Source organism: Orycteropus afer, unplaced genomic scaffold, assembly GCF_000298275.1.
Source record: "Orycteropus afer afer isolate SDZICR_OR568_19922 unplaced genomic scaffold, OryAfe1.0 scaffold00206, whole genome shotgun sequence".
NCBI classification, from domain to species: domain Eukaryota; kingdom Metazoa; phylum Chordata; class Mammalia; order Tubulidentata; family Orycteropodidae; genus Orycteropus; species Orycteropus afer.
In genome coordinates this window covers 1,553,238-1,572,679 of record NW_006921793.1, presented here as the reverse complement: position 1 = coordinate 1,572,679, position 19,442 = coordinate 1,553,238, and the positions used below count along the sequence as shown (strand labels likewise).

Below are 19,442 nucleotides of genomic sequence, written 5' to 3'. Positions count from 1 at the left end.
TGGAGCCACCATTTTTGGATATTATTTACTATAGTGCATACTGTAGCCATCAATTGTCATGTCCTTTCACATGTAAAATTTACCCAACCTGTTAGCAAGACCAGGATTTTTATTACTAACTTGGTTCAAGTGTACATGAGACATCTTATGTATGGTCCTTCTGGAAAAGTTCTTCTGGAGTGAAGACCTCCATATTTAAACATAATCTAATACTCACTCACCCAACATACAATTATGAGATAAGGACAGGACACCACAACAAATACTTTCTTTCAGCAGTGTGTATAAAGGGAGACATGTGCTCATCATTTGTTGTTAGGTGCCATAGAGTCCATTTTCAATTCCTAGTGACCCAGTGTGACAGAGAACTGCCCCATAGGATTTTTTTTTCTAGGCTTAATCTTTAAAGGAGCAGATTGCTAGGTCTTTTCTCTTGCAGAATCTCTAGGTGAGTTCAAACCACTGACCTTTTGCTTAGCAGCCAAGGTTTAACCATCACTCCACCAGGATCCTTACAGTCATCACTAACACCAAAAACCAGACTCACTGCCATCGAGTCAATTCTGACTCATAGCGACCCCCTTTGGGTTACCAAGGCGATTACCCAGTCTTCCTTCTGCAGAGTGGCTGGTGGGTTTGAACTGTCAGCTTTCTGGTTAGCGGTCAGATGCCTTAGACACTACGCCACCAGTGCTCAGTCATCACTAAAGAACCAAACCAAACCAAACTCACTGCTGTCAAGTTGTGTTCTGCCTCATAGCGACCCCTCCTTGGGTTTTTGAGGCAGTATCTTTACAGAAGTAGAGTGCCCAATCTTCCTTCCTGGGAGTGGCTGGTGAGTTTGAACTGCCAGCCTTCTGGTTAGCAGTCAAATGCCTTAGGTTTTTATGCTACCAGAGCTCCTCCCAGTCATCACTAGCCCTTGCCAATTCTGAAATCCAGCAAATGAAGCAGAGAGATTACTTGGGAAGTTATTGTGGTAATTCTGATAAGAGATGATGGCAACTTGGATCAGAGTAATAGTGCCAAAGGTGGTGAGATATGGTTGGTTTCTAGATATTTTATGAAGGTAGACAGTATTTTCTACCTTGGATGTGACATATAAGACAAAAATGAGGCATTATAGATTAAGGATTTGGCCTGAATAATCAAAAGAATGGGTTGTTATTTTACTGAGGTGAGAAAGACTGAATGGTACACATTTTGGGGAGGAAATCAGGATTATGATGTCTGGCAAATAAAAATGGAGATGCCCATTAGACATCTAAGTGTAGATATTGAGTAGGTAGTTGGATATTTAGGTCTATAAAGTAGGGGAGATATTTGGGCTGCTCTTTGTTTAAGACCATAGAGACAGAATTGATTTTCCCGTTCTTTATATTTCCCATCTAGCACTTATTCGCACACCCAGAAGATCATTTATGTTTTTTTATCTTTAGCTATCTGACTTTTCTGAGATCATGAGGTCCTTGAGTATAGTGATTAAGTCTTACTCATTCTGCTGTTTTCAGCAACTGGGTCAGTGTCTTTCCTATTACTTTGTTGTTGTTATTGCTGTTAGCTACCATTGAGTTGGCGCCAACTCATAGTGACCTCATGTACAACAGACGGAAACACTGGCTGGTCCTGTGCAGCCTCACAATCCTTGCTATGCCTGAGCCCATTGTTGGAACCACTGTGTCATTCCATCTCATTAAGGGTCTTTCCCTTTTGCACTGACCTTCCGCTTTACCAAGCATGATATCCTTCTTCAGGAAATGGTCCCTTCTGACCACATGACCAGAGTAAGTGAGATGAAGTCTGGCCGTTCTTACTTCAAAGGAGCATTCCAGCTGTACTTCTTTCAGAACAGATTTGTGAGTCTTTTTAGCAGACCTTGGTACTCTTAGCACTCTTGTCCAACACCACAACTCAAAAGCATCAACTCTTCTTTGGTCTTCCTTATTCATTGTCCAGCTTTCACATGCATATGAGGCAATTGAAAATACCATGGCTGGGGTTAGGCGCACCTTAGTCTTCAAAGAGATATCTTTGCTCTTCAGTACTTTAAACAGGTTTTTTTGCAGTAGATTTGCCTAGTGCAATATGTTGTCTGATTTCTTGACTGTTGCTTCCAGTGGTGTTGATTGTGGATCTAAATAATATGAAATCTTTGATATCTTTCATCTTTTCTCCATTAATCATGATGCTGCTCATTGGTCCAGTTAAAAATATTTTCATTTTCTTTATGTTGAGGTGTAATCCATACTGTAGACTTTAATCTTCATCAGTAAGTGCTTCAAGTCATCTTCACTTTCAGCAAGCAAAGTTGTATCGTCTGTGTATTGCAGGCTGTTAATGAGCCTTCCTCCTATCCTGATGCTGCATACTTCTTCATACAGTCCAGATTCTTGGATTATTTACTCAGCATACAGATTGAATAAGTATAGTGAAAGGATTCAGCCCTGATGTACTCCCTTCCTGATTTTTTTTTTTTTGCCTTTACCTTTACACTCCTATCCCTCTGTGATTTATTTTATTTTATTTTATTGTGATTTGGGTGAAAGTGTATAGAGCAAATTCATCTTCCATGCAGCATTTCACATACATTCTGTCTACTGACATTGACTGCAGTCTCTGACAACATAACAGATCCTCCAACTTCCTACCCATAGCCACCTCTTCCCTGCGTCCTCTCTCGTGTACTCCTGCCCCATGAGCTATCTCCCTGTGCATACCAAGCCCTTCTATTCTTCCATGTTTAATCTTTCCAAGGAGTGTTTCTACGTAATGTAAATGTAGAGCTCACATGCCTGTCTTTTGTTTGGCTGGAAGCTGCAGGAGTAGGTTCAATTCCAGACCTGAAGGGAAGCTAGGGACCATAGTCTCAGGGGTTCCAGCAGGCTCTATCAGACCAGCAAAGCTGCCCCCCCCCTTTTTTTTTTTAATGATTTTGAGTTTTGTTCCACATTGTTCTCCCACTCTATCCAGGATCTCCTACATAGATCCCCTTCTAAGTAGTTGATAGTATTGATAGTGGTAGCCAGGCCCCATCAAGTTCTTCTGGTCTCATAGTTGTATAGGCTGAGGATTTCATGGTGTACCAGTTCCTTGGACTAATTCTTTCCATGTGGCTTTGGTTTTCTTCATTCTTCTTTGCTCTGGATGAGGAGAGAACCATCTTTGCAGACGTTTGTCATCACTGACAGCATAGTACTCTATGTGCAATAGGGTTCATCTTTGTTGTCTTTACCTCCCATGCACCTCTCTCTGTCTCCCTCTTCCTCAATACCACAGCATTGATCACTTACATTTGGTACCTTGCCCTTCCCTTTATCCATATCATTATTTGTCTCTACCTATCTGGCAGTGTTCCCTCCCCTCTTCTCCCACCCCATTAACCAACAAAAAAATTTCCTTTCATATATAAACCTTTCCTTGACTTTTTACAATAACAGACTAATACAATATTTGTCCTTCTGTGATTGACTTATTTTACTCAGCATAATGTCCCCCAAGTTCATTCATGTTATGCAGTGTTTTGCAGATTCTAAGTTATTCTTTAGGGTTGCATAGTATTCCATTGTATGTATGTACCATAGTTTGGTTATCCATTCTTCTTTTGATAGACTCCTAGGTTGTTTCCATCTTTTTGCTTTTGTAAACAGTGTGGCAATGAACATGTGTGGGCATATCTGTTCTTGTCCTGGCTCTCACTTCTTTAGAATATATACCTAGTAATGGGATTGCTGGATCAAGTGGTATTTCTAATTCCAGCTTTTTAAGGAATTGCCATACTGCTTTCCACAGTGGTTGTATTATTTGACAATTCCACCAGCAGTGCATGAGAGTCCCAATCTTTCCACATCCTTGCCAGCATTTGTTATTTTCGTCTTGTTGAACATTGCTACTAATGCTGGGGCAAGATGGTATCTTATTGTTGTTTTGATTTGCATCTCTCAAAGACTAATGAGCATGAATATTTTGTTTAGTGAAGTTTCTTTCATGTCTTCTACCCATTTTTTTATTGTATTATTTGTCTTTTTGTTGTTGAGGGGTTGGAGTTTCCTATAAATTTTAGAGATAAGTCCCTTGTCAGATATATTGTTGCCTTATATTTTTTTCCCAATCTATAGGTTCTCTTTTGTCTCTTTCGGAGAAGTCTTTTGAAGCACATAAAATTTTAATTTTTAGAAGGTGCCATTCATCTAGTTCATCTTCTGTTGTATGTGCATTTTGGGTTATGCTTGATAGTCTACTTATGTCATATATTAGGACCCCTAAATTTGCCCCATTTTTTCCTTAAGAAACTTTATAGTTTTAGGTTTCATATTTAGTCTTTGATCCATCTGGAGTTAGTTTTTGCGTATGGTGTGTGGTGCAGATCTTGTTTCATTTTTTTGCAAATGGATATCCAGTTTTGCCAATACCAGGCTGTTTGGACTACTATGGCTGTATAATAGGCTTTAAGATCTGGAAGTGTGAGACCTCATACTTTGTTCATCTTCTTCAATAGTGCTTTGCTTATCCGAGGTCTCCTTCCTTTCCAAATAAAACTGTTGATTGTTTTTTCCATATCCTTAAAAAATGTTGATGGGATGTGGATTGGGATTGTGCATTGAATGTATAGATTGCTTTGGGTAGAACTGACATTTTCACAATGTTCACTCTTCCTATTTATGAACATGGTATAAGAACATTTCCATTTATGTAAATGTCTTATGGTTTCTTGAAGTAGTCTTTTATAATTTTCTTTGTTTAGGTTTTTGTGTCCCTGATAAGATTTATTCCCAAGTATTTTATTTTTCTTGGTAGCTATTGTAAATTGTGGGAGCTCTGGTGACATAGTGCCTAAGGCATTTGACTGCTAACCAGAAGGCTGGTGGTTCAAACCCACCAGCCACTCCTCAGAAGGAAGGTTGGACAATCTCCATAGTGATACCACCTCGGAAACCCAAGGAAGGGTCGCTATGAGTCTGATCCAACTCAATGGCAGTGAGTCGGATTTTTGTATGACTGCGATCTCCAGTCAACTGATTTTTGTATGTTTATCCATAGGAATCCAACTGATTTTTGTATGTTGATCTTGTATCTTGCTACTATGCTAAATCTCTCAGTTAGTTCCAGTAGTTATTTTACTGAGTCACTTGGGTTTTCTATGTATAGCATCATATCATCAGCAAATAGGGATAGTTTGACTTCTTCCTTACGACTTTGGATGCCTTTTCTTGCCTTATTTCCCTGGTTAGGACTTCCGATACAATATTGAATAAAAATGGTGATAAAGGGCATCCTTGTCTGGTTCCTGTTCACAAGGGGAATGGTTTCAGTCTCTCTCTATTGAGAATAATGTTGATGCTGGTTTTGCATATATGCCTTTTATTATGTTGAGGAATGTCCCTCCTATTCCTATGTTGCTGAGAGTTTTGATCATGAATGGGTGTTGGATTTTTTCAAATGTCTTTTCTGTATCGATTGATATGATTGTGTGGTTCTTTTTCATTTGTTTTATTTGTGTGATGAATGATGTTGAAAACTAGAACCTGGGAAGGGAAGAATAAAGAATAGTAATAAAAAGGACAAATAATAATGATAATTTTGAAAACAGAGAAAACAAGCAAACTAGAAAAAAAAGGAAAAAATCTGGGCATGGCACCCACCCTCCGTCAGAGCACACAGACTGGGATGGAATTCCTGCTGGTCTAGATGGTGGGTGGGAGTGAGGGAAGGCCAAACCTTTGTTCACCAAGAGGGTGTGGGGTACAAGAGCAAAAGCAGGAATGTTGCATCTTTCCAGTCCTCAGTGGAATGTCCCTGTGGTCTTAGCAAGTGGAGCCTATTCTTAGGTCCCTGAAATTTGAGAGAATGCTGTTGCTTTAAATGTCCAAAATGGTTGAAAGACTTGTAAACATGCAAAATGGCTGCACCTTCCAGACAGCCAGAAGTCCACAGCTCAGCCTGTCTCCCTCTTTGTTGTTTCCCCTTTCATTCACCAGCAACTAGTGCAGTCCTCCGTGCAGCCCCTGGCTAGCAGGACCAATCTTTAGGTTAATTCTTAGGTCCTACGACCACTTGGAAATATCCAAGCTGTCTGTGCCTTCAGGATTGCTAATAGTCCACAGCTCCGTACGTCTCCTTTTTCATTTTGTTCATACAGGTTCTTTTACTAGTTGAAGTTTAGTCCACTTCTGTATCCTTCCTTTTAAAGCTCAGGGCTCCAGGATTATCTTCTGTATCTGTGTTAATTGGTTCCCCCTTTCTTTGTTGAAGAGGGTCTGTCTAGTTTGTCTGCCTATTCCACCATCTTACTGGAACCTCCCATCCTTCCTGATTTTAAACCATGCGGTATCCCCTTGTTCTGTTCAAGTGACAGCCTCCTGGTCTATATACGGGTTCCTCATGAGCATAATCAAGTGTTATGGAATTCCCATTCTTCTCAATGTTATCCATATTACCAGTATGTCATAAATATTTATTGTATTAAATTATGTAATTTTATATCTATATCAACTTTTAAATTTTTTAAAATTAGCCATGGCATGCAGTGTAGGATATTTTTAAAATGTAAGTGAAAATGTCTCATTACCCTAAGGAGGGAATACTGATGTTTTCCTATCTGATCTATATTTAGAGGATTTTAAATGTACTTATTTTTCTTCATGGGAGCTCTGGTAGCATAGTGGCTAAGGCACTTGACTGTTAACCAGAAGGCTGGTGGTTCAAATCCACCAGCCACTCTTCGGAAGGAAGATGGGGCAATCTACTTCCGTAGTGATACTGCCTCGGAAACCCAAGGAGGGGTCGCTATGAGTCGGGTCTGACTCGACGGCACATAACAACAACAACAACATTTTTCTTCATTTAATTATTTATATTATGTAATTTTTGTACATAATAAAGAATATTATTATGGGTTTAATTGTGTCCTTCCAAACTATGTGTTGAAATACTAACTCCTGTACTTGTGGATATAATCCCATTTGGGATACAGGTTTCTCTGTTATGTTAATGGCACCATATCAGTGCTGGGTGTGTCTTAAACCCAATCACTTTTGAGATATAAAAAGAACAGTTTAGGGACAAAAGCAAGCAAGCAGCAATGGGGGAAAGATAGATACCATGTGGGGAACTCTAAGGAATTCCGAGAAGAAGCTGAGACAAGGATGTTATCCACTAGAGCAGACACAGAACGCTTTCCCCTACTGCTGGAGCCCTACATTTCTAGCCTCCTAACCTGTAAGAGGCCCTAGGGATTGGCCTCAGGCATAAGGTAGTCACCTGCCACACACAATGCTATCGGTTTGAGCCTGCCAGAGAGCCTGGCTGTCTCTTTCTGGGAACTCTGGTGGCGCAGTGTCTAAGGCACTTGACTGCTAACCAGAAGGCTGATGGTTCAAACTCACCAGCCACTCCTGGGAAGGAAGGTTGGGCAATCTACTTCCATAGTGATACCGCTTCGGAAACCCAAGGAGGGGTCTCTATGAGTTGGGTCCGACTCAATGACACATAACAACAACAAAAACAACAACAACAACAACAACCACCTGTAAGAGGGAGCTCTGGTGATATATTGCCTAAGGCATATGACTGCTAACCAGAAGGTGGCAGTTCAAACCCACCAGCCACTCCTTGTAAGGCATACTGGTCAATCTACTGCTGTAGAGATACTGCCTAGGAAACCCAAGGAGGGGTGGCTTTGAGTCGGATTCAACTCGACAGCAGTGAATTTGAGCCACTGACTTGTGGTACAGAAGCACTAGGAAACTAAGACAAGTATTCAGTGAAACATTAGTATCCCTTTCAACCTTGTCTCCAAGTTTCTATTCCTGGATGCAAGTACTGTTACTATTCTTTGAATATCTATGGAATATCTGGGCAATCTACTTCCATGGAGATACTGCCTTGGAAACCCAAGGAAGGGTCACTCTGAGTCAAAATCGACTTGATGGCAGTGATTTTTTTTTTTTAATCCAAAGTTATTCGATGAAGTATATGCATGAATATCACCTTTTTTTTTTTTTTTTTTTTAAACACAGCCGTCATGTACCTTTCCCATGCTGAAATTGTACACTGGCAATGTGAATGATGAATGACACCACTTTGTTTGGCTTAAACAAGTGGTTTTTAGCCACAGCACTGCTGTCCTTTTGCAGGCAGAATCCAGGGATGCTCAAGGCCTTGTAGTATTTGAGCTAGTTTATTTCAATGAAGCAGCATATCTTGGAGGTTTTTCTCCATTAAGTACATAGATTTGTAAAGGACCTTATTAAAACTTTAAAAAAAATACAATATGTAGTTATGGATTAACTTCCCTTCCTCCTACTACTCACTGCTGTCGAGTCGGATCTGACTCATAGTGACCCCTCCTTGGGTTTCCGAGGCGGTATCACTATGGAAGTAGATTGTCCAACCTTCCTTCCAAGGAGTGGCTGGTGGGTTTGAACTGCTGGCCTTCTCGTTAGCACTCAAATGTCTTAGGCACTACACCACCAGAGCTCCCAACTTCCTTACAAATCCTTTTTATTTGTATTGTTTTCTGGTTACTTAGTCCCTTCATTTATTCATCAAGATCATTTTTATTGGATGACTAGGAAATGTACAGAACTTTAAAAAATGAATTGACTAGCTAAACCTAATTTAGAGAAGAATAAACTATGCATAAGTCTAATCTTTTACGAAAAAAATTATTTGTTTATATGAAATTCAAATATAACTTGGTGGTCTATATTTTGTTGTCAACTCTAGCCTATTTCCCATTAATACAAATTGGAATATTCATAATGTATTATATATAAACCCCACACCTTTTACCAATTTCCTGTAATATAAATAAAGCACAGTAAAATCACATAAGTAGCAATATCATTTTGGATGTAAATGTATAACACATCCTTTCTGGATCAACAAACATTTAATATGATTAACTACAAATATTTGTTTATAATACCATTATGGTACTGTTTCTAAGCACCACTGAGTTCCAGAATATATGTCACGCTAATGACTCTTATTTTGCAAATTTGTACAATTGATGCTAATGTTTCTGAAATGTAACAAGAGAATTTTTTCTTCAAATGTTTTTTATAAAAATGGTTTACTGAGTTTTGATGTTGTAAGTATATAAAGTTTTCCTCTATTAACATTAACCAGAAAAATGTTTTGAGAGAGGTTGTGGTAGTAAGGTTATGTGTCAACTTGGCTGGGACTAGTTTTGAATTACTGGGCAGCTGGTTGTGGTTATTCCCCATGATAAGACTGGCAATCAACTCCATGGTAGAATCTGCCATGAGCAGCTGCTTTAGGAATGTGGTCTGCTTCCAATATATATAAGAAGTAGACTTGAAGAAAGTCTCTAGCTTTTGGCACACTTGAATCCAGCATGTAGCCAAGTTGTTCAGCAGCCTGCCATGATGTCTGCTGATCTTGGGACTGTTAATGGACTTGCATTAGTAGCCTGCCGTGGTTTGATAATTTTGGGACTGTGCCCTTTTACTTGCCAACCTTGGGTTTGTCAGCCTAAACAGCCTGCACTTGCATGAGTGAAGGAATGCCTCCAGCTCCAGTGGGCCAGGAGCAAGAGGTGGAGCTGAAGCCCAAGGCTTTCACCCTGCCCCTAGAGCTTTGCACTTTGAACTCAGACTTCTAGCCTCCAACACTGTAAGAGAATAAACTCCTGTTTGTTAAAGCCATGCACCTGTAGTATTTCTGTTAGAGCGGTGCAGCACAAAGTAACCGAAACAGAGGTACATATGCTCTATGAGGTTTGATTCTTAGAAATAAAGAGCTGTTATGTGGAAAAAAAGTAACTGGGTCATACTCTGGGGGGTATGGTTATTATATTTTGAAATCATATTTTTCAGGTTTTAGGTGACAAACATGGCAATGCTTTGTGGCTTAATGAAAGAGAGTGCTCAATTCAGAGAAGAAATCAAAAGGTGGTGGAGGAAGCACCAAGGTAAGAGTCTCTTCTGGTGTACATTTATAATATTTCTTTGGAGCTGTGGTGGCATACATGTCCTTTTCATTTTTTGGCTAAATTTTGGTTTAACATTCATAGTAGAATCTATGAATGTGCATTTTTCTAATGAAGAATTTGCCCCTTGGATCTTCTTAGGACTTCAGTGACTTAGGCATAAATTTCATTAGCTAGGGGATGTTGGGTTGTTAGTAATAGCAAATCCCATCTTAACAGGTTGAAATGACACTTTTTTTTTTTTGCTTTAAATGAATGTAATAAGCATTCTTGAGTTAAGGCAGCTCAAAGCTTCGGTTAATTTATTAGTTCAACAATGTCATTAAAAAAAAAGTGTGTTTTATCCATCTTTCTGTACTGCTATTGTTGATGTCCTGGCTCAACTCATGATGATGGTTTACAGACTTTACGTTGGAAGAAGAGATGTTTCCTTCTAATGCATTTCTGTTTTCATCAGTGAAACACATCTCATTGGCTAGAATTATATCCATGCCCATTTCAAAGTAGTTAATAGAAATGACAATGAAACTACTATGATTGACTTGGACTACTCATTCTAATTTTGTGATTTTTTTTTTCCAGAGCATTTTGTGGACAGGGGTTAGGGAGCTAAAGGTCTTGCAAAATAAAAAAGTGACATGCTCCTGCCTTCTTAATTCCGATAGTGCCCTCCCAGAGAAATGCTGGCTTAGAATGGTTATAATTTATCTCCCATTGACCAGTACCTGCCTTCTTTTAAAGTAAATAGTATAAAAGTTAGGTGATACTTGAAAAAATAAGTTGGAGTTTTATTAGAAGGGAGAAAGTAGTGTAGATGTCTGTGACCTTTACAGGCCTATAGGTATTATAGACCCTCCTGGTGTTTCAGGAATTGGGCAATTTCTGGGATACATGCCTTCTAGGCTCTAATATTAGGGAAGATTTCATACAGTTGACCCTGAATTTCCTAAATTTGTCCTATCATGAAAAGGTTTGTAGGGAATGGTTCTTGGAAACATCTTGATTTATCAGAGCCACATTCGGTACTTCTCTGGGTCACCATTTATGTCTTTGGTGTGGCCATTTCATAGAACCTCATTTTTAATTTGATACTAGGTTGGTTTTATTTTTAATTTTAATTTTTAAACTAAATCTTGGCTTCTTAAAATGGTTCTGGTAGTCTGTGGTAGTTAAGTTTGTGTGTCAACTTGGCAAGGCCTAGTTGAGTAGCTTGGCAGCTGGATATAGTATTCCCCATGATGAGACTGGTAATCAACTCCATGGTGGAATCTACTGTGAGCAGCTGAGTAGCTGCCTTAGGGAATGTGGTCTGCTTCCTGGATATAAGCAGAAGCCTTGGGGAACGTTCTCTAGCTTATGGCACACTTGAACCCTGCATGTAGCCGAGTCATCGCTCAGCAGCCTGCCATGCTCTGCTGACCTTGGGACTTTCGATGGACTTGAATTAATGGCCTGCTGTGTGGTTTGGTAACACTGGGATTGTGCCATTTTATTTGTTGACCTTGGGCTTGTTAGCTTCAGCAGCCAGTAGCTGCCTGAGTGAAGAGATGCCTCTAGCTTCAGTGGGCTTGGGAGCAAGGAGCAGAGCTGAAGCCCAAGGTCGAGGGGCTTTCACATAGCCCCTAGAGCCTGGCACTTGGAACTTGGACTTCTAGCCTCCCGAACTGTGAGAGAATAAACTCCTGTTTGTTCAAGCCATCCCATTTGTGGTATGATCTTGTCAGAGTGGCACTAGTTAACCAGAGCATAGTCTATTTGTTTTTCTGTCTCTAATTGAGGATAAGTATTTAATTACTTAAAACCAAACCAAACTTACTGCCATTGAGTCAATTCCGACCCATAGCAACCACCTTTGGGTTTCCAAGGTGGTAAATCTTTACGGAGGTAGATCGCCTGGTCTTCCTTCTGTGGAGTGGCTGGTGAGTTTGAACCACCAACATTCTGGTTAGCGGTCAAATGTCTTAGGCAATATGCCACCAAAGCTCCTTATTTAATTACTAGGCAGTAAGAAATATAGTCAGGATAGCCAGCATGCCTTGCTATGATGTATTGTTTCTGAAAAAAAAGTAAGAGTTAATTTTTAGTCACAGGGAAATGATAAAAATCAAAACTGGACTTTATATTAATTTTTAAAACTGGCTTAAAACGTGGCTCTGAAATCCTTGGGTACCTGTCTCATTGATGTGGTGGAAATGATCTATGTGTGCTCCCCTTGATTCTGTGCTTTGTGACTGCTTGGCCAATGGAATATGTAGAAGTGATGTTGTGTCAGTTTCTGGACCTAGGTCTAATGAAACTTCCAGCTTCCATTTCCTGTCTCTTGGCACACTTACACTTAAAAACCAGATGCCATGCTATGAGAAAACCCGTTATAATCCACATGGAATGACCACATGGAAAATCTCTGAGACAACATGGGAAGGGATAGAGATACCTATCCAGCCTTCAGCTGCTCCTATGCTCCACTGTTCAAACCCCATTCGCTCTCTGACTATAGCTGTGTAAGAAATCTGAGGGAGAACCACCTACCTGAACCTCATCAATCCCCATGAATTATGAGAGACAATAATAGTTGTTGTTTTAAGTCACTAAGTTTAGGAGTTATTTATTAAACACATGTATATGTCTTTTTTAAACAACAGTAGATAAGTAGAAAAGATTTTGATACTTGGAGTGGGTGCTGTGTTTTAAAATCCCAAAGCATGTGGCTTTGGAACAATACAGTCAAGAAAGTATTAGTTCAAGGCTAAAGGATCTAGAAGAAATGATTCATAGATGCTTTGAGGACATTGTTGAGGGCTTAAAGGAAAAAGAAAATGATATAGGAAGCTTTTAGAAAAAGAAGGCTTGTTGTTCAGTGGTGAAAAATTTGCCCACACTGTCAACTGTAATAACATGGAAAATAGGAAAGGAGCTGCCTAACTTGATCTAAGGAGATTTCCAGACCTTGTGTTAAAGTTGCTCCTTGGCTTCTTAGGGCTGCCTATGGTTAAATGCAAGAGGAGTAGTTGAGTGAAGCTCACTTTTTGAACAAAGTTGAAAGGAAATAACGGGCCTTAAAGGAGTCTTTGGGAAGTACAGTCGATTAAGTGCTCAACTGCTAACTGGGAAGATTGGCAGTTTGAAACCACCCAGAGATGACTTGGAAGAAAATCCTATGGGGCATAGTTTTATTCTGCACATATGGGATTGCTATGAGTCAAAATTGACTTGATGGCAACTGGTTACTGGTTTTAAGGAGCCAAGATTTAGTTTAGAAATAAAATTGTTTCTCAGTTTTAGCTTCTACAAATGGTAAGGCATTCTCAAAAAAAAAAAAGTCTAGAAGGGACTATCAAACCAAACCAAACCAAACTCAGGGCCAGCAAGTCAATTCCAACTCACAATGACCCCCATTGGGTTTCCAAGGAGGTAAATCTTTACGGAAGTAGATTGCCCCATCTTCCTTCTGCGGAGTGGCTGTGAGGTTTGAACCTCCAGCCTTCCAGTTAGCAGTCAAATGCCTTAGGCACTGCAGCACCAGAGGTCCTAAGAAGGGACTATAAGATCCTTTAAAATTTCAGAAAGATCTGCAATAGTGCCTTATGTGAACTTGCAAAAAGAGGAAAGTCATAAATGAATATCTTGCAGATTCTTTCCTTCACCCAGTAGTGCTCCTAAAATCCTTGAGTACAGTGTCTCATAGTAGCTTCATAAGGAACCCCCCAAGGGACAGAATGACTTATTTTAAAGAGATTAGTAGTTAACGATTTTTCTCTAATGGAATAAATCCATGTAAGAGTCATGAAAATGTACATGGAAATTTAAGAGACTTGTTCTGATAAAAACATTTCCAGTTTTGACTGGAAGGGACAGAGATGCTTCAAAATAAGAGAGGTCTTTAGATCCCCAAACTTCAGTAGTTAGACTGATAAAAACTACTTAGCTGCAAAGACAGGCAACATTTTATGGAAAAGGAAAGATATATCAGAGAATAGAAGCAAGAGTTCAAAGAGCAGAGCCAAAACCCACGGAGAATTATTTCCACAAGGTAGGACTGAGTCCTAATCAAGGATCTGGCTATAAGCAGTCTGACCTCAGCTGGATTTGAGCATTGCTTTCTGCAGTGATTGCTGTGCCTTCTGTTTTCCCCTCTTACTGAACAGGAGTTGCTGTATGGTTATACTTTGCCTTTACCACCATTGTATGTTGGATGTATGGGGGGCAGTTAACTTGTCTTTTTAGTTCACAAGTCTTGTGCTCAAGAGAAGTCATATAGGAGGAGGTGGAGGAGGTGGAGGAACTGCACCCCTGCACCCTTGGAGACATATCCCTACCTGGACATTATTTAACTATCAAGATCCTGGTCCCTGAGCCTGAGTTTAACGCTACAAGAGAAATTTTTTGGTGATTATTTATTTATTTGCATTTAGGGGGGATGTAATTGCTGTCCAGGGAGTATATCGTAGAGATTTAAAATATAGCTCTAAAATTGTGTGACATCCCTTCCTTCGAGATGGGTCTGTATCCTCTCTTCTTGAATCTCCATTTTGCAATCGTGTGACCCATAGAAAAAGTGACACTGTCTCAGTTTCAGAAAAAGAAAAGGCGGCTTCTACTTCTTGTTTCTTGGGTTACTTACTTTTGGAACCTGCCACCATAATCGCGAGAAGGTTCAAACTAGCCCAAGTGGATAAACTCCCTGGAGAGGACCTGATACTACATGAGTGGGAGATGGTGCCCCAGGCCCAGCTCCTTGAATCTCTTACTGTTCCAGCTCAGGACATCATCTGACTGCGGCTGAGTTAGTGACCCTGAGCCAGAACTGTACTCCTTGAACTGTGAGAGAATGGTCAAATGACTGTTCTTGTAATCTAGTAAGTTGTCAGATGATTTGTTAAGCAACAGTTGATAACCAGAACTTTCTCACTTTGTTAGTATCAACATACTGTTATTCTTATGTTTTATTCATTTGTTTATACCCATAAATGGTAAGAAGCAGAGGACCACTAATGCCTATCTTACTGTTATTTCTTAACATCTGATAATTTAGGGAAGGATCTTACTATTCTTTTCCTCTCTGAGACTAATGCCTCTTGCCTTTAAGTATACTTCTCATACACACACACATACACACATACATAAATTTTTTTTGTCTTGATAATCTTCTAGATGTTAGTGAACACAGCTATTATCTGTGATGGAATTTTTTCTCATATATTTTTTTAAACTATCTTCTATATTTCATTAATAATTCTCTCTGGAGTTTATTATTATTATTTGTTTTTTTTGGTTTAGATTAATTTTTTCCCCGTGAGTTTCTTTTTTTTTTTTTTTAGATACTATCACTATGTTTTTAGTACAACCTTTGCAGAAAAAAATACATTGATTTTTATACCTCATTAAGTAAGTAGCCCTTTAAAACTTTAAATGAAGATAACCCTATTTATTTAAGTGACACTGTTTATTTAAGTGACCCTGTTTATCCTAGTCCCATAATTGATATTTCAGTGAAGTCTTTCTCTGAAGAGTAGTGAAGCTATTATTGTTCACACTAATAATTCAAGAAAATTCTGTTTGCATTAAGGAGGAACAGTTAATTTTTTTTTTGAATAGGAATTTTAAAAAATCTGTCAATATAATGATAATTTTTCATGTGAACAGGAAATTGAACTGTATAATGACAAATTAAGTATCTTTGTCATGACAGTGAAATAAAATAACCTTTTAATTAATACAGAAAATAAATCCAATAATCTGGCCCAACCCCTTTCTGAATGGTGCTATATTACTAGATTTTCTCTTGTACATGATTTGTGAGTTACTTGATAGGATCTTAGTACTTGCTAGAAATAGGTAGAGATGTGGTGATAACACAAAATTATGAAGGAACACAAACTGCAGACTTCTTTTTTGTTATCTGCTTTTTTTTTTTTTTTTTTGGATAATCCTATAAATGCCATTCCTTGGTTATTTCCCCAAATAAAACTTCCTTTATTATGTCATCTTATTACTTTTATGTAATGTTTCCAGTTCGAAATATTTTCTCCTGATTTTCTATAACATTATCTTGTTAACATCAGGTTTTTTTTTTTTTTTTTAAGTTTTATTCCTGTTTTCTGGTTCATTTTTATCTGAAAACTTTTGCTCTTCTATTTGGGTTGAGATTTGGAACAAAATGAAATTTCTATGTGTTTTAAGAATATGATGATAAAAACTGATTAATTTTAAATTCTATTTCTTTTTCTGGGTGAAAATATACGTAACAATATCTACACTATTTAAACAGTTTTTACATATACAGTTCATTGACAGTGGTCACATAGTAAACATTGTGTCACCATTCCCCCATCTCTGCCCATATTATTTCACTGCTATTAACTTATACTCTCTGCCCCTTAAAATCCTTGTGTGTGTTTTACAGAAGGAGCTCTGGTGGCATAGTGGGTAAGGCATTTGGCTGCTAACCAGAAGGTTGTTGGTTCAAACCCATCAGCACCTCTGTGGGAAGATGAGGCAGTCTACTTCTATAAAGATTTAAAGACTTGAAAACCCTACGGGGTCTCTATGAGTCAGAATCGACTTGATAGCAATAGACTTGGTTTTCAGTGGGTATTATCCTTTTAGGAGCTCTAGTGGTAGTGTAATACCTAAGGCGTTTGACTGCTAACCAGAAGGCTGGCAGTTTAAACCCACCAGCCACTCCTTGGAAAGAAGGCTGGGCAATCTACTTCCATAGAGGTATCACCTCAGAAACGCAAGGAGGGGTTGCTATGAGTCGGAACTGACTTGACAGCAGTGAGTTTGATTTTTTTGCTTTAGTGGTGTAGTGTCTAAGGCATTTGACTGCTAACTAGAAGGCTGGCACTTCAAACTCCCAAGCCACTGCTCAGAAGGAGGATTGGGCAATAGAGATATACTGCCTTGGAAACCCAAGGAGTGGTCTCTATGAGTCGAATCAACTCGATGGCAGTGAGTTTTTTTTTGAGTGGTGTAGTGGTTAACGCATTTGACTGCTAACCAAAACGTTGGTGGTTCAAACCCACTAGCTGCTCTGTGGAAGAAAGATGAAGCAGTCTGTTTCCATAAAGATTTATAGCCTTGGAAATGCAGTGGAGTCACTGTGAGTCCAGTCAACTGAATGGCAGGGAGATACTTGTGGTTATAATCCTCTTTGGAAATGAGTTTTCTTTGTTATGTTAATGAGGTAGTATTAGTGTGGATGAGGTAGTATTAGCGTGGGGTGTGATTTAAGTCAATCTCTCTTGAGATATAAAAAGAAGGTTTTGAGCAAACAGCCAAGGAAGCAGAGATGAGGAAAGAGAGATGCTATGCTACTTGCAAATCACTAGGGAACCAAACAACAGAAACTCATGAGACAAGGACCTTCCTCTAGAGCTGGAGCCCTGATCGTGGACATCAGCTTCCTTAACTGTGAGAAAATAAATTTCTGTTTCTTTCTGTTATAGCAGCAGTAAATAACTAAGACAGGTATCTAATTAACGAAGAAGACTATTTCCCAACAAGATTTCATCCTCAGGTATAAGGGTTAGGATTCTAATGCTTATTTGGCAGGGGGCACTCAATTTAATTCATAGCAGACTTCTTTATATTATTCCATAATAATAATAAAAAATTACAAAATGTCATCTAAATCTTACTAATTAGAGAAGTTTTAATCCACAGTAGGAAAGTAGTTAGTGTTTGGTTTCTTAGAGCCTTACTTGCCTAGAAGCAAAATGCAGAAATGATTTGATATTATTCTTTCTAGGGTTCATTGAAAACATTTCTGCTTTACTTGCCTGCTGGAAGATAATTTAGTGTTTTGAAACACAAGCTTTTAGAATTTATTAGGTTATATATTATTGTCTAAGCATTTATTTTTCTCATAATTTAAGCTTAAAGGAATTCTGAATATATATATTAAATTTTACTAGTTGACAGGTGCTTCCATTTTTTATAAGTAGATTGAAGTCATAGTATGTAGAAAATTTAAATGTTAGTTTCATAAAAAAAGAAACTAAAGTTGATTGATTTAAGCATGCTTAGTTAATGTTATAAAATCTTAAATTGATACAGATGACTTACATTTGAGTAAACTTTTTAAAAAAGCTTTTGTATAATCTACACAAATGATAACTTGATTTTTGTTCAAGGTGTAGAAAAATAGTCTTTCTGTATCTTTAGTATTTTTTTAGATCCTGAGACTCGAAGAGCAATGGGAGAGCAAGCTGTAGCTCTTGCCAAATCAGTAAAGTATTCCTCTGCTGGAACTGTAGAATTCCTTGTGGACTCAAAGAAGAATTTTTACTTCTTAGAAATGAATACAAGACTCCAGGTAACAAAAACTGTGTTTTTCATTCCTCTCCCTACCTCTAGGCTTTACCTTTCCTCATCCACCACTTTTTCTTTTATAAAAAGTAAAAACCAACTTTTCAAACTGTTAAATATTGTTATTTATGCTTTTGTTAATGTGTCTTTTAGGGGTGATGAATTTCAGTATAATTTAAAGTAGCCCTTCTACTTTGTTATTTTTAATACATCATATTGGAAATTCCATTTTTTTTTTCTTGAATTGCTCTTGATGGACTATGCTAGACAAGGTTCATGTGCCATTCACCTAAGCCACTCTAGATATTACAAAGAGAAAGGAATTAAATGCTTACAAAACATTTGAAAGTGGTGGAGGAAAGATACCTAGACTGAACCTGCAGGAATGACTCCCAGAACTGTCCCACTTATGTAGGATGCCAGAGGAACTGACATCTCTCCCACAAATACAAAGCTGAGAAATCAAGTGATGCCTCTGGAACTATCGACTTCAGGAACTTACCTCATTATTCTAATCAAGATCTTAGGAAGCTACTGGTGCTATAACTGGTGGCTGTATTCCCTTCTTTTTTCTTCTGTTTAAATTGTGAACTAGAAATGTACATATAGAAAAGTATGTGGAATACAAATGTGTAGCTGAGCAAAATTATCATAAAGCAAAAATCCGTCTAAACATTAACTAGGTCAAGTAAAATATTGCTATCACTTCTTATCCCAGTCCCTAATGTCTTCCTCTTCTCAGAGAAGATATCTTCTCTAGATCTTCCCTAGAGCTGTCTACTGTGCTGAGTGGATTGTAAATAACTCCTTGAATTTCTGTATAGTTTTTCCTTTGAATTATGAACACCTAAGCAATGGAAATGGACTGGGATTAGTCACTTAGAATTGGACAATCATGCAGTCTTCTATGCCAGGAATGACAAATTAAAAAGCAACAATGTCATATTCATTGTAAAAATAAGCATTTCAAGATCTATCCTGAAATACAATATAAAATGTATACTAATATCCACACACCTATGAGAAAGACTGGTTAATATGACTGTTACTGAGATATATGCACTAACCACTAATGCCGAAGATGAAGAAATTGAAGATTTTCACTATCTTCTGCAGTCTGAAATGGATCAAACATTCAATCAAGATGCATTGATAGTTACTGATGATTGGAATGAAAAAG

At 38.3% G+C, this 19,442-nt stretch overlaps 1 protein-coding gene across 1 annotated transcript in view; it reads left to right on the top strand.

Annotated features, from left to right (window-relative positions):
* PCCA (propionyl-CoA carboxylase subunit alpha) overlaps positions 1-19,442 on the top strand; it is a 785,038-nt gene that overhangs the window by 365,364 nt on the left and 400,232 nt on the right. The window contains exons 10-11 of the mRNA XM_007948152.2: positions 9,840-9,934; positions 18,119-18,269. Coding sequence (XP_007946343.1) covers positions 9,840-9,934; positions 18,119-18,269 — 246 coding nt within the window. The remainder of the gene's footprint in view (positions 1-9,839; positions 9,935-18,118; positions 18,270-19,442) is intronic.